The sequence below is a fragment of the Prinia subflava genome, chromosome 2 (genome assembly GCF_021018805.1).
Source record: "Prinia subflava isolate CZ2003 ecotype Zambia chromosome 2, Cam_Psub_1.2, whole genome shotgun sequence".
NCBI lineage: Eukaryota > Metazoa > Chordata > Aves > Passeriformes > Cisticolidae > Prinia > Prinia subflava.
The window spans coordinates 103283619-103298417 of record NC_086248.1 but is presented as its reverse complement, the minus strand read 5'-3'; the positions used below and the strand labels follow the sequence as shown (position 1 = coordinate 103298417).

At 40.5% G+C, this 14799-nt stretch overlaps 1 protein-coding gene across 2 annotated transcripts in view; it reads right to left on the bottom strand.

The window, feature by feature from the left end:
* Window positions 1–14799, bottom strand: part of EML6 (EMAP like 6) — a 91319-nt gene that overhangs the window by 46157 nt on the left and 30363 nt on the right. For both annotated transcript variants that reach the window (XM_063391356.1, XM_063391358.1), the window contains exons 4-9: window positions 12008–12106; window positions 10883–10951; window positions 8167–8352; window positions 6199–6334; window positions 3974–4175; window positions 275–412 (exon numbers count right to left, since the gene is read on the bottom strand). In XM_063391356.1, coding sequence (XP_063247426.1) covers window positions 275–412; window positions 3974–4175; window positions 6199–6334; window positions 8167–8352; window positions 10883–10951; window positions 12008–12106 — 830 coding nt within the window. The remainder of the gene's footprint in view (window positions 1–274; window positions 413–3973; window positions 4176–6198; window positions 6335–8166; window positions 8353–10882; window positions 10952–12007; window positions 12107–14799) is intronic.

Here is a 14799-nt window from a genome sequence, read left to right as displayed (position 1 = left end):
TCATCAGTGAAGAAGATCTCTCTCCAAACTATGTTCTCTCTGTTATGCACATTTTTTCTTACTAAATAGCTGTATAACTTCAGACTACAGGAAAAGAGCCAAACTTGAAAAATGTAAATTTTATCAACATTATTCCCAAGAGCTAATATTTTAAAATTAATTAAAGCATAGATTTTCTCCTCTTTGGCAAACTACTACCTCTTAAAAGGGATGTGGGTGCATCTGCAATTATTATTTCTTTTTCTTCTGGTAAGATACTCTGTGGTTTTCTCACCTTACTCTGAGGACAATGAAGGAGCCATCCTTCATCCCAAGTGCCAGCTGGGATCCGTCAGGACTGAAGGACACGCTCCGTACGGCCTCTTCCATATTGCAGCGAGCGATCAAGGCATGGTCAGCAAGGCTCCACAACCTGCCCCAAAGGGAAGGGAAAGCAGGAGGGGGCTTTTCCTGACTGCTCAGGATTTGGGTGTCATCAAGAGGAATCCCAAAGGTCTAACTCAGCTGAGAAAATCACTTGCACACACCCCTTGTGTTAATATTGTGTAAAGGACTGAGTTCCTTTCAACCTAAACACAACTGTAGTAGAAGAAAACAGAGTGAAGCTCAATTATATCATTATTCGCTGTTATTTTCAAACTTCACTTATCTGATTGAATTCCCCAAAATGAATAATAAAAATGCAGTTTCTGTAGACAGGAAGGGCCAATGCAGCTCAGAGTGAAATTTTCACTGAAAGCAACACTCAGGGAACATCAACATTCCAAACACAGGGAAGATTTTCTTGTCCTAACTTAGAACAAGCTAGGAGAGAAAACTGCATATTGACTCCCTCATTTACAGCAGTGCAATTAAAAAGAATCAACCAATAAATTATGTCCTAAGATAAAGGCAAATAATGTCCCTATATTTTTCTGAAGGAATGGAGGGAGCTTCCCAAATTGCTATTGGCTGACCCATCACATCTCAGTAGCCTGCGAGACTCAGAAGTTTCAGGAACAATTGAAATAATGGACGAAATGCATAAAAGACCTCTTTCAGGGTAGAGAAATTAAGGCAACATACCCAACTATCTTTGTTTTCAAGCTAGAGTCATAAACATAATGTATTGATAACATCTTCAGTAAAATATGTGAATTATGAATCAGCAGATGTGATTATGTGCTAAACTGGAGAAAAGAACAATTTGTGCAAGAACTGTAATGTGACACTGGATCAAGTTGTAGAGCAAAGCTGGACAGAAAGGAACACCCAGGCTGGATGGGAAATACTACTGAAAGCTATAGTAAAAGCTCTGGAACAGTAACAATTCCTATTTTCACTGAAGGCACTGGCACCAAGGATGTGGATGCCACTGAGATCAGCTCTGCACAGGGAGTTGGGAGCACAAGAGGGTCCAAGGGAGAAGTTCTGTTGTTGGCACTGTAATAAACAGCATAAACACAACTTGGACGGAGCCTGAAAAGAACGTGGAAAATAAATGATTGTGGGACATTAAAATTGTTTTCAAAGAGAAATCAATAGTAGGATCAAGAATCTTGCAGCCTTCACAAGGCAGAAGCTGTGAGCCCAATATAACAAGGATTGAACCAGGAAGACTTTGGAAAGATTTTGAAGGAAACACCAGGATACAACTATTATTCTAAAATGTTGCTTCCACATAAATCAGTTTGTCCAATACTCTAGACATCTAATCGCAAAACACGACAGTCTATTTAATAAATGTAATAAATAATTCTCTATGCCTTCAGAGAATGATATTTTTTTCCTTGTTCCTGTGGTAAGAGACAGGGAACAGGGAACTCTCCTAGTTGAGATGGTTTGCTTTGGAAATTTAAAATGTTAGAAACCTATATTTAGCTAGAGCCTTCTCTCAGCTGTGCTAGGGAAAAATACAGTAACTCCCCTTCTCATTTAGACATCCCAGACACAAGAATATAATCCGACTCACTAAATTCTTTTATTTCTAAACCAATTTAGATTTATATTATATACCCACTCTTTAAAAAATACTGTGATAATCAGAGACTAAGAAAAATTACCCAATGAAGAGCAATACAGAAACATCCCTGTTGATGCAATTTTATTATCACAGAAAAATTGTAGGAAAATCCCTTTGTGTACTTTTTTATCTTAATGCAAGTATTTATACATTTCACTGGAATTCCTTACATGAAGCCATAATCTATTAAAAAAAACCCACTAGATTCAACTCCCACCTCTCTAGTGCCCAAAGAGCTCCAAGATGTGTGATGTCGGGCAACAAAATCCCCGCACATTTGAGAGAACGGCACATCCAAAGGCATCAGGGATACCATAACTGTTCCAATAGAGATAAGAATGATAAGAGCAGCACTAATCAAGGTTTGATGTACGGACAGATCCTGCAGTGCTTCCTGGAGGGGCACGAGCTGGGTCAGGCTCTGAGTCAGCAGCACCTTCTCCAGCTCCAGGAGCTGAATTACTCTGCTCACCAAGGGATGAGCCCAAGACAAGAAATCCCATATTAGTGGGATTATTGGTTTAAGGGCAGTGCAATGCTAATCCCATCTTTGCAGCCCTTCCTCCAGAACTGACCTGCAACCTGCCAGGAGACTTGTGCCTGTCTGTAACACTGGGCAGGCAAACCCCAGCAAAACAGACCATTCGTGCATTGCAGAAACTGAAAGATATAACCCTCCTGTAGGAAGCAGGGAGAAAAAAAAAGGACTGTAGAGAATGACTGGCAGTTCTGTGGGTTTCACATTTGGATTTTAATTGGGGTTAGAAAGAGATGAGGGATTGCAGGGATAGGAAATCAGTACAAGTGAGAAGATCGAAAGGGAAGAAAAAAAATCCCAGCTGAGCAGCAAGCCTCCAAGAGGTGAATAATAATGTGCGATCTGAAGGAGCAGTAATCAGAAACTGGGTGTATGGTAGGAGATGGATTTTTGGCACTCTCTTTAATCACAGGTAAATAATCAGTTCTACTGGGCAGAGTTCCATGCTCAGGTGAGGACACCTAGCAGCTCTGTGGGTGTGGACTCAGGGAGAGTCTGAGCTGGACCTCCAAACTCTACAGTCAAGTCTTACTATGCACAGTAAAACGCCTTTTTTTCCCCAGAGGCTTATCAATATTTCAGATTTTAACACAGACAGGAAAAGGAGCATCCTTGAGTTCATGACAATGTCCACAAATATGTGGACAAAATTTAAAAACTCTGCTGCAAAGCCTTAAGACACAAGTGGTAAAACTAAACACAGGATCACAGAATACCCTTAGTTGGAAGAGACCAACTATAAGGATTATCAGTCCAGCTCCTGGCCCTGCACAGACACTCCAATAATTCCACTCTGTGCATCCCTGGGAGCATTGTCCCAGCACTTCTGGAGCTCTGGCAGCCCTGGGGCCATGACCATTCCCTGGGGAGCCTGTTCAGTGTCTCACCACCTCTGGGAAAGAACCTTCGCCTAATATATCCGTCCTAAACCTCCCCTGACTCAGCTCCAGCTGTTTCTTTGGGTCTGGGCACTCATCACAGAGAGAAGTGATCAGTGTCTGCCCCTTATGGTGTTGGCACATTTTCACTGATCTCACTTTCTCTGAATTGGTTTTAGATCAGTTTTCCTAAACACTCAAGGTTGAGGCAGACACCTTCTGAGTAAAACACTGGACAAAGGTATTTAGGCTTTAAGACTGTTGCTTGGTATTACTGAAGAGAAGTATGAGGTGACCCATTTAGATCCCTTGCACACAGCAGGAATAAATCCATAATACAAGCAGAAGATATAAATCCAACACATTTTGAACATAAATTCTGATTATTTTCACACGTTGTGTAGCACCCAAATATGAAAACTGAAGAGAAGAAACAAAGCTGCCAGGAAAAACACAGGGAAAAGATGGTGTCTTAACATTAGGCCAGCAAGTCGATCCATTACAAATCAACGTGCACGTGAAGTAATAAAATCAACAAAGCCGACGCAACCTTACCGCACGGAGCGATCGTCACTGCCGGTGACTGCCAAAGGCTTCTTGGGATGCACTGCCAGGGCCCAAAGCTCCCCCTCACAGTGGCCCTGCATGATCAGCATGGGCTTGTCCCTCTCCCTCACCAGCACCTCGAAGATCTCGCTGTCCTGCGTCCCTGCCAGGAGCCTGTCGGCTTTCCAGCACACGCTGCGGATGGACAGGCCTGGGGACACAGTGGGAGCTGCCCTTAGTGCCAACAGTGCCAGGGGCCACAGCCAATAACACTGACAATTCCAGAGGTCATTCCCAACTGATATCTTTGGCACTGGGGTCACACAGAATACCCCAGCTGATTCAAGCTCAAGTTCTGTCAGATTTTCTCCATTTGGCACACAAAGATAAAGCTCTATCTTGGGAAAATGTGCTTGCTGCACAACTTAGGAATTTAAAAACCAGCTCCATTTCACAGGATTCGAAGACCTAAATTTTATATTAGCCAACAGGTTACTGTGACTGAAGCTGGTTTATTCCTTTTTCTGGGGCTTTACTCTTTGGCACATTCAAATAAAATTTTAATGGCAAATTTAAATGCTTACTTATCACACTTCTCCACTTCAATCAAAATGTATTATTTAAAAAAAAAATGTTAAAAAAGACATCTCTCCTCCCAAAACCCAAACCAACAGAATTTTGCTTTGTATAACTTCAAGAGAGCTTGATCTTATTCCACAAATCTGATCCTAACTTTGGAGCTGGAATTTTACTGCCCACAAGCTTAAAAACACCCTCTCAGCAGGCTGAGCAATTTAGTAGCACTCTCTGTTCAGCTGCTTGCAGGGTTTGTATTTTCTGTTCCAGTACATGAAAAAAAGTTTGGATAATAGGTCTAGGTGCTGTGAGATGTGAATGAATGAAAAAATCCATTTGTCATGTAGTCAAGGTCACCCACATCATCATTTTCATGTATTTTTGGAACCAAATACCTAATGCAGTGAACTACTGGTCACATAAATAAAATATTCTCAACTCCTGAGAAGATTAAATTAATCCTAATTTATTTTCTTGTCCACTTCCAAAAGCTTTTAATTTTTATAATGCCATTTTATGACTTAGCTAAATTCATATGAAAGTTCTGACTTCCATCTTCTTCTTGGTACAGAGCAATGACCATACAGTGGAATTCAGATTGGAATTCGGTGGAAGGTGGACATTGTTAAGATTTAGTACACAAACACATCTTTGGATGCGGGAAAGGCAATGATCTCTGTGAACATACTGCACATGAAGAAAGGTTATCTGCTCTCACGGTTTGTTTGACAGATAGTGCCTTTGCAAAATGCTTTGGAAAAATAACTGGAAGGGAGGGAGAGAAGGTCCCAGGTAAGCACTAAGGCTCCACCACTGCTCGAGGCTACAGATACGCTTAAATTAATCAGTGCCAATGACAACCGAAAATGAAACCCCACTTGCAGGGTTGGAGAGGTTGGGAGTAGCCTTGAAAGCAGTTTTCACTTGCCCAGATCTTTGCTTTTTGGTTATTTGCTGCTACTGTTTTCTAGAAATTCCCATTAAACATTACAATTCAGGGTGCAAAAAACTACATAAAGCCAGGAGTGCAGAGCACATGGACTGGTGCTTGGGTCTTGGACAACTTTTCGAGGTCTAAATTCCATGACAGAACACTACATCCTTGATAAAGCATGCATTGTGATTTATGAAATAATAAGTGCTTCAAATCATAAAATAAAGCAATGACTGAGCTCACAGGAAGCAGGATTAGATTCAACAAATGTGATTATCATCAATTTAATAGCATTCTCTCCAATAAATCTGCCAAATGCTACCATTCCAAGTGTATGAGTGGAGTGTTCACACAGTCAGCTTCTCTGTGTATTGGGTTCCAGAAATTTCAATTAGTTAACTGAAATGCAAGTAATTAATTAATTAAGGATTGGGTAACTTCATTCTCCCATCTTAAGGTGTTTAATTAGTTCTCACTTATTTTCTTGCATTTACGTGGTGGTGGTGGGGAGCAGTGATTTCATCCCTATGTTTATACCATGAACCATGGAACATTCCACAGGTTACTGAATTATCAGAGAACGAATGGAACACAGATCCAAAAATAAATACAGTGATTAAGTAAAAAAACCAGCAGTATGCAGAGACATCTATGCTTCACATTAAATGCTGTCACAGTCTACTACCCAGACTTGTGAAAAACCATTAAAAGAATAGCTCATTACCTTTGTATCCTTGCTCAGTCTCCCTGAGATCAATTTTAGTAATTGGTTTGAACTCAGTGTCCCACAGGCGAATGCAGCCATCTCTCCCTCCAGTCGCAAAGCCTTCTTCACAAGCATACATACTAAAAATTCCAGCCTGTCAACCAACAGCAGCCCAAGTTTTAAAGGTCTTTATAACCAATTTAAACACACAAAGCAAACGTTTTCAAACAGACTCTTGTTAAGGGCCAGAAACTGCTGGGCACAAAAGTGTTGCCCATCCAGAAAGCAAACCAGCAAACACAGCTTTAATTTCAAGTGCTCCACTTGCATGGTTTATGTAGAAACCTTTGTTCAAACAGTACTGATACAGCCTATCTGCAGAATTTCAAATTTAGGTTGGTAATATTATGACAAGGAAAATTGAATAACTAATGGAGCATTTAAAATAAAGAGTTACCCATGATAAACAAAACCAAGCAAACAAGCAGTACAAATATTCTTACAGGGGCAGAGGTGACAGACATTCTTTCATGAATTCAGTTCAAACATCGTTTGGAATCTGACTGGAACTGAAAGAGTGTCAATTCATTCTCTTTGTTGAAAACAAGTTTCTGTTACAGTTTTAATTTCTCCTTGGTTTGAAAATGCCTCATGATTAATGACTGTGCTGAACTACCTTGGAACAATTCAAGGAATGCCTGCTGAGTCAGTATTTTATCAGGAAAACCTTGGTTAGGAGATGAGTTGAACTGCATGGAGATAAATACAATGGAGAAGACCGCCATTTTCAAAGTGGCCCTGTGCAATGTCTTCATAAATTAATATTTCCAATTATTAACTACATAGAGATTGCACATTAGCCGTGGCAAACTCCATAATTTATCACATTATGTATGAAGGGGTTGTACTTAATCATTCTAATGAATCTAACTAAAATTCTGCAAACAGATTTCTGCTAATATATTACAGGGAGTTATTGCTTGCCAAAGACATTCCTATGTTATTGCAGCTGCAGTTTCACAGTAGTTCCTCACATACAATGTGCCACTGACTCCCGTCTCCCTGCTTTCATAAATTAGGGATTACTTTTGCAAATAATCAATACTTAGATGTCATTTGAAGAGGTCCTATGAATCCTGATGAATTGTCATCATAACTAATTCTGGGAGATCAGAAAAAAACCCATCATTTTTGCAGTGCTCTTTCTAGAACAAAACTATAAGTGACAAGTGTTAGATGTCAGATCACTTTTCTAAAGAAAACTGTCTTGGTTTTTTTTGTTCCAAAAAACCCACAACAGAATTCCGTTACCCATACCCGTATTCCAAATAGGAGCAGTTCTCAAATACATTTGGAATAAGAAAAGAAAGTCCTACTGTGCCTTTATTGTAGGAACAACAGAAGCAAATTAATTGTATTAGACTGGTTAGAAATCTATCACAATCCTGCACATCCCCCTTTCACTCTGTAATTGTGAGAGCTCCAGACTGGGGGTGGTGGTTTGTGGGTGTGTATTATGGAGGCAATTGGAGTAAACTCTTTGGAGCATGGCTGGAGTGCGAACTCACAGATTCAACAGGTTTGCTCCACACTGATGCTCCTCTGAGGACTCAGTCTCGAGTGTTGGGAATTTTAGTGGTAAAATTCTATTTAAGCTTATTTAATCTCCTTACCAACTATTTTTAAGTAAACTGATCACAATTGAAGCTACTCAATCTGTGAAATTTTAGATTTACAGACTTCATTTGAGGTTTGGTTTACTTGTTTAGAGGAGGCTATAAATACCAGCAGTTCTGGCACTATCAGCTCAGCATCAGTTGGCAACGTGTCAACAAGTACAACATTTCATCTAAGTTCTTAATTGCTGAACAGCCTCAGACATCCTTCTGACCAGAAACAGAAGGACAACTTTGTAGCTAAGCCTTCAGGAAGTTTTTCAATTCAATGAACAGTTCCTTATCAAACAGACAGGAAAATACCACTTACACTGTGCGCTCCTTGAATTGTGCGGACCAAGTTGAGCCCTTTCCAAACATAGATGTCTCCATTTAAAGCCCCAGAGTAGGTGATGTCTTCTTTAGCACAGGCTAAACACAGGATTGTTTGGAGATCTCCTGTTTTACCAAATATTCCTCTCTTTGCTGTCAGGGCGTTTCCACACAATGTCCAAAACTGTGAAACGTAAATTATGCAGATTTGGAGAGGTTTCAGCAGAATTTCTGGTTTTTCACATTAGTGTGCAGATCTCAGACACACGTACTGACAGAGCAGTGTCTGGGCAGGCACAAAAGTGATTGCTTCAGTCCTATCAGAACACCCACTACTCCAAAGCCTGCCCATTTACCAAGGAAAGATCCAGGCAAATGTAGTACATCTAAACCCAAACTAAATTATCAAACTGCTTGAGGGGGTGAGGCTCAATGCTGCCTCGCTACTGCCACACTGTCCCTTCTCATTCTCTCACTGTCCTTTATCAGGTTTTGCTGGGAAACACTTTCCAGACAAGTGCATGTTTTTAAATCCAAGAAAATCCCATTTTTCTTGTCTGCAAAGCACAGCTACATCATTGAAGTGACAAAATACTTTATCTTACACAACCTGCATGCCAGAGCAGACAATTCTGCCCTTCTCCAGTGCAGTGAACAAGTTCTTCCCCTCAAATATCATCACAGTTACTGAGAAACCATCTGTTCATGGGGACTGCAAACACTCATACGGGAGACAACTCCCTAACTCCCAGAGTAACAGGTTCCCAAGTGTGGAAAGGGACTTGCTCAGCTGCCACACGAAAGTCATTAATATTCTGCAAAAAGGAATCTAAGACTGACTGGGAAGGGGAAGAGTGAATAAAACAGAAAGTTTGTCTCAGAAGGTTGTCTTTGGAGGTGAACTAGAAATAGCAGACTACTTGTTTCTGAATAAGAGTACTTTTTAAATTTATTTAGATAAACATCATTTATCAAGCAGAGGCCACAGTTGTACTCAGCTCTCACTCAAGGACCAGACCTTACAGGGAAGGCAGAATAAAGAGAGTATTAATGAGAGATGTGCAAGAGAAGTGCTGAAATCTCCAGTCCTGTCAGCACCAGGATGTTCTGGACAGATGCAGATACAGAACAGCAAATCTCTGGGGTGCAGCATAGCACAGTGTCAGTCGAACCATCCCTGCTCTGTCATCTGACAAACACTGGACAGATACTGGCAGAGACTGGACAGGCAAGTGATGTGTCTGCCATGGATTCATTACATCCATCTATTCCCACTTCATTTGCCTACAGCCAAATTTTTAGGTATTTTTCTAAAATTGTTTATTCCAGAAAGTCCTTGGATCAAGGGGTTTTATTTCAGCTGCTTCTCTATTGCTAATTCAACTAAATTTTCCCTTTCCCTCTTAACGTCAGCCAGTTTAGAAGGCAGAGGGAATACTGCCCCCAGGGCTCTCTTTCCTTGAGTAAAACCTAAACTCTATTCCCTTCTGGTCAGCTGAGGAAGGGTTGAAGAGCAGGCAGAGTCTTAGAAGGGTGGAGGGAGGATCCTGCGCTCAGTGAGAGATTCCTTAGCTCCTGGGCTTTACCTCAACTTCTAATCCCTGCTCAGCCAAATGAGCCAGCAGAACTGGACTGCTACAGGAATAAACAGCACAATTCCCAAGCATCAGTCCCAATTCCCACAGTGATACAATTCCTTTTAGAGCTGTTATTATCACATTTGCACAGCCTTGTACCAAACAGCAAGTTCAGGCCGCTGCTGGAGCACCACTGGAGGGGAACACAGAGTAACTTCCCCTCCATACTGAATTTTCCCCATTTTTTGGCATTCCTTTATCTCCATGTATTTACAGTGCCTGGTATTATCTGTGTTGAGGGTGATTATGGACACTTCAAACAGAAGACAGGTGCCAAACAAACACGGGTTTTGGAAAACAGCTTGCAGAACAGAACAGATGGTATCACTGCTGCCAAAACCACCCACAGTTTGAAGCAGTAGTGGTTTAAGGGCATGAGCTTCTCAGGAACCAGAACTAGAGATATTAACTGGTTTCCTAAACTTCCAGTTAAAACTCTTCCCACCCCAGTCATGTGAAATAATTGCCATCTGTTAGGAATGTTTTTGAGGAGACAGGAGAAAAATAGAAACCTGAAGGGGATATTGGCAGACAAGGATTTGTTTCTAAGCTTTCCACAGGCATGAGAATGTTTTATCCTAAACACCTAATACATATCTAGGTTTCTATTTCAAACAGTTCCATAAAGGGTGACTTAGAGGGAGCAAATAGTGGTGCATCATTTTTGCCTCTGCAGGCCCTGCACACCACTCAGTGGTGTTACATGAGGAGCCCAAGTGCGGGTCATTCTGTTCACACTTTTTACCTTGGTTTCTCCTACAGCTGCACAGTGATGGTTTGTGATGCCAGAGGGAAACCCCTAAAGGCTGAGACTATTAGGGTGGAATGGAGAGGACAGAAGACCCAGAATTGTAAATATATAATGATGAAAATTACACCAAAGGATCTTCCTGACTTTCTTGTTCAGGTAATCTGCAGCTGAATGTCTGAACTGGTTTCAAATAAAACATTCTGCAAAATGTTCACAGCATAAAGAAAGAAAGATATAATCTGTCATGTATTTCAAGTCCACATCACGTAAGAACACATTTCTTTTGTGCAAGTACTTTTGCCAAGTAAATAAGGAAAGCTCTTTACCTTTATGTGTTTTACTCCACAGCTGACAATTCTGTTTGGCTGATATTGATCCCAGGAAATATCAAATATCTGTTAAGAAATATATTAGGATGATATTTTAACCTAATACAGTAATGGCATCTAGGTTCAGCTTGTTTTTACCAGTGCTTAGGCATAATTTCTGTTAGAACATATTCCTGAAAATGAAAGAACACTCGACAGGTAAATTTGGAACTCTTTGTAATCAAAGGTCAATGCAAACATGGAGGGTTTCCTCACACAGGTCTGTCACCACACTTCATCCCTGACTCCACACTGCAAATCCCTTCGAGCTCCAAGATATTACTGAATAAACAATATTTACATAGGCATTCTTTCCCACTCCCTCTTCTGTGCAGAAGTTTCTTTTTCTGGTTTGGAAAGTCTACTGGGACTAAGATTTTAGTACTTCTAGCCCATCCTGGAGAATTCTGCTAGTTCAGAACCTGATCTTGCACTTACTGAGGTCAGTAGCAAAATGTTCACAGATGTAAAGCATATTATAATATGATAATACATATATAAGTTGTCAGAATGTATCCATAATTTATTTTAATGTATGCATCCATGTGCTTTTATATGTCAGGGCGCTATTTTGCTTATGCTAAACCTGGTAAAACATTTCCTAATCCTGAATAACATTCTAAACTTCAACCTGGTCAGTTCTCATCTTTATTTAAGTTATGATCCTTTACCTGAAGCTAAGAGATAGAAAAGAAATATTTATCCCAACAAAGTTTCTTCTACTGGTAACTGTCTTAAGGACAACTGAAAGGGATATAACTAAATTTGCCCTCAGGATAAATTGTCTTTTTGACATTCTCAGAGACAACATGATCTTTGGCCACTGAGCTCCCATTTCACATCTCATATGAAGAGCTACAGATCACTCCACTCAGTGTGTAGCTACAACATATTTCCTCCCCAGGCTTACTAACAGTGCCTTGTGCTGGATCTGCCAGAGTGAGCAGGAGTAAATATCTTGTCCAGTATTTTAAAAGCCAGGTAGAATGACCAAAATCACCTTTGCATTAATCTAATAGAAACAAAAATTATTTCTGAAACACCCGTGCAGCTCCCAGACAAAATCCAGGAACGCTTCCATACCCTGTCGGAATGGCCTGTAGCTGTTGCCAGGAGCTTTCCTCTCTTCCAGTCCCAAATACACACTGTGTTTTTGGCATCCAGTCCCACCGAAGCCAAACGCTGAGGAGAAACAACAGCAATCTAGTTAACAGGAAATCAGTCCCTAATCACTTTGCTGTAGTTCCCAGGATTATGTGCACAAATGGGTTTTCCTACGTGTGACCTGGATTTGAACCACATTGCAAAGGCAAAAACATTCACATTCAACATTTACTCATGAGAGAGAGCACTGAAATGTCTCATCTTCTCTAAAAGGTCAGGTTATTGATTTCAGGCTACCAATGCTCCAAGGGAAATTTTTACCCTGAAACATCTGAGGTTCTTATTTCAGGTGTACATCTCTTTAGCACTGATTTATTAATCTGATAATAAAAGTGAAAGGGAAAAAAAAAGCTTTCACTATTTCCAACTGCCTTGTTCATTATGCTCGATTTGTTGAGCTTTAGAACCAGAACTGGATGTACTTTTAATAATTGCCTTTTTCATAGCTTAGTGTATCATATCAGCAGTTAAAATAACTAATTAACTAATAACCAAGCTAAATTAAAGTTTTATTGGTCATCAATTAAAAGAACTTAATTTTAATACTTTTCCATTTCAATATTAGAAGAAATAAAAAGAACAGAATAAAATGGAGAGGGCATTCTGGAAGGGAAAAAGCAGTGTGCATCCATCTGTGACATGCCCAGAAGATCAGCCATTACTGCAGAAGTTGTAGGCCTTTTCCCTTCCAGCTTCTGTCCTAATTTTGTCCAACTTTATATCAATTTCATTAAAAATTGGCTCAAATTTTGAGTAAGCAAATTGTTTAAAATCTGGACCTGTCTGTGATAACACAAAAGAACTGAGCCAGCAAAGAAAAAAAAGTGTAATTACCACAGACTCCTCCAAAATGCTGTATTAGGAAAAACATTAAATGCAACAAAACTCTCAACAATGGAATAATAGAGAGAGGAAATTACTGCTCATAGAGGAACAGAAGACTTCAGTTTTCATTCTGTAGCAATAATTCAGAGAGCAGCTACTCGAGGCCTTTTCGTCCTGTTCCTGAGTGTAAATACTGTGTGCACATCTTCCCTCCTGGGAGAGCCCCTTGACAGCCTCTGCATTAACTGCAGTAGGTTCACACAGTCGTAACAGTTACAGTTTCTGATTTAGAGGACTGAAATAGATGTTTTGGGACTTTGGTTTAATGAGAGATGACAAGAGGCATTACCCCGATACAAAACCTGCCTACTGAATAATGCAGAACTCAACCACTGTCCCACCAGAAAATGCACCAAGCAATGTGGTATTAATGAAAACAACAACAAAACAAAAACCCTCCAAAAAATCCAGCTCAACAACCCTCACCACCATCACCCCCAGAGAGAACTACTCACAGACTTATACCACAAGTTCCTCCAAGTCCAGTCTCCTTCCACAGAAATAAAAATACAGAGAAATTCAATGAGCTGTTCCTAGAGGAACATAAGGTTTTCATGGGGCAATCTGGATATGGTTGGGAGGAACAAGGTTCCCTTGGAGGGCTCACCCTACGGGGTGGGGCAGAATTGTCTCAATGGTCTCTGACTCATAATGGGGTTGTGAAGGGAGAGTTAAAGAAGTTTGTACAGTGGAACAAAGAGATAAAATTATAGTTTTTGCAGGAAGTCACAATGTGAAAAGATTTCTGTGCATTTTGTTCCTCAAAATGTCAACAGAATTCAGGGTGTTGGAGCTGGTCAGTGCCAGTGTTACACCACTCCACACTCCCAGCTGCAGGGTCAGTGAGAAACTCCACTGGCCAATGGCTGAGGACACAGAAAAATCACACATAGGAGCCCTGCACCCATCAGCAGCCCAGGAGTGGGAATGGGATATCAGACCTTAGTACTGGAAATGGGACCCATTTCATATGTGCAGACAATGCCTATACATGGCTTCCTAAACATTCCTGTTTCCCAGCACTATTAATGGCTCCCCTCAGGGTACTTGGGTGACAAACCACAACAAGACCAAGAGAAAGTCTTCCATCCAGGGAGTGCAGGACAATCTGCAATTATACTCTCTTGATTCTGGAAAGCAATTTAGTTCAATGTTATAGTTGTTTTAACATTTTGTGCTGGAAAATGAAGTATTGAGACTTGTCTAAAAGAGATAATCTCAAGCAAAAGGGGACTCGACAGACAACATGAAGAATAGAAATGTTCAGTTCCCTTGAAATTGCAAAATAGAGCATGTAACTACTAACGAGCAAATTGGATAAAAGAATATAAAAGACACACAGGATACTAAAGGTAGCTGGAACCAGTAGACAAACAGATGAGGATGCTGAGTGGAGTTTGTGGCAGTTGTGTAACAGGAAACATCACTGCATGCCCTGAAAAGTTCAAGATAATGGTCATTACAATATTGGGGGTTGTCAGTGAGTACAGCCAGCAGAGACCCCTTTAGATAACCCTCTAGGACCACAAAAGGGGTAAAGGCATGGAAATTAGTTCTAGGGAAAGCGGTGTTTATGTAGTAGCTGGGAAGTGTATTGTAGTATGTCTGATCAGGATGGAATAAATGACCTGCTGTAAAGTTTCACGACACACATTTGATGAAAGAAAAAAATCACTCCTCCAATGGTGTCCACTGCTGGAATAAGGAATGGCTGCTTTCTAAAACTTCAAATTGTGTTAGAAAGTTTATTCCTTAGCTGACTTTGGTGTCAGCAGGGAAGGCACTACGGGAAACTAAGAAGTACTTTATATTTTCTTTTAACCTTG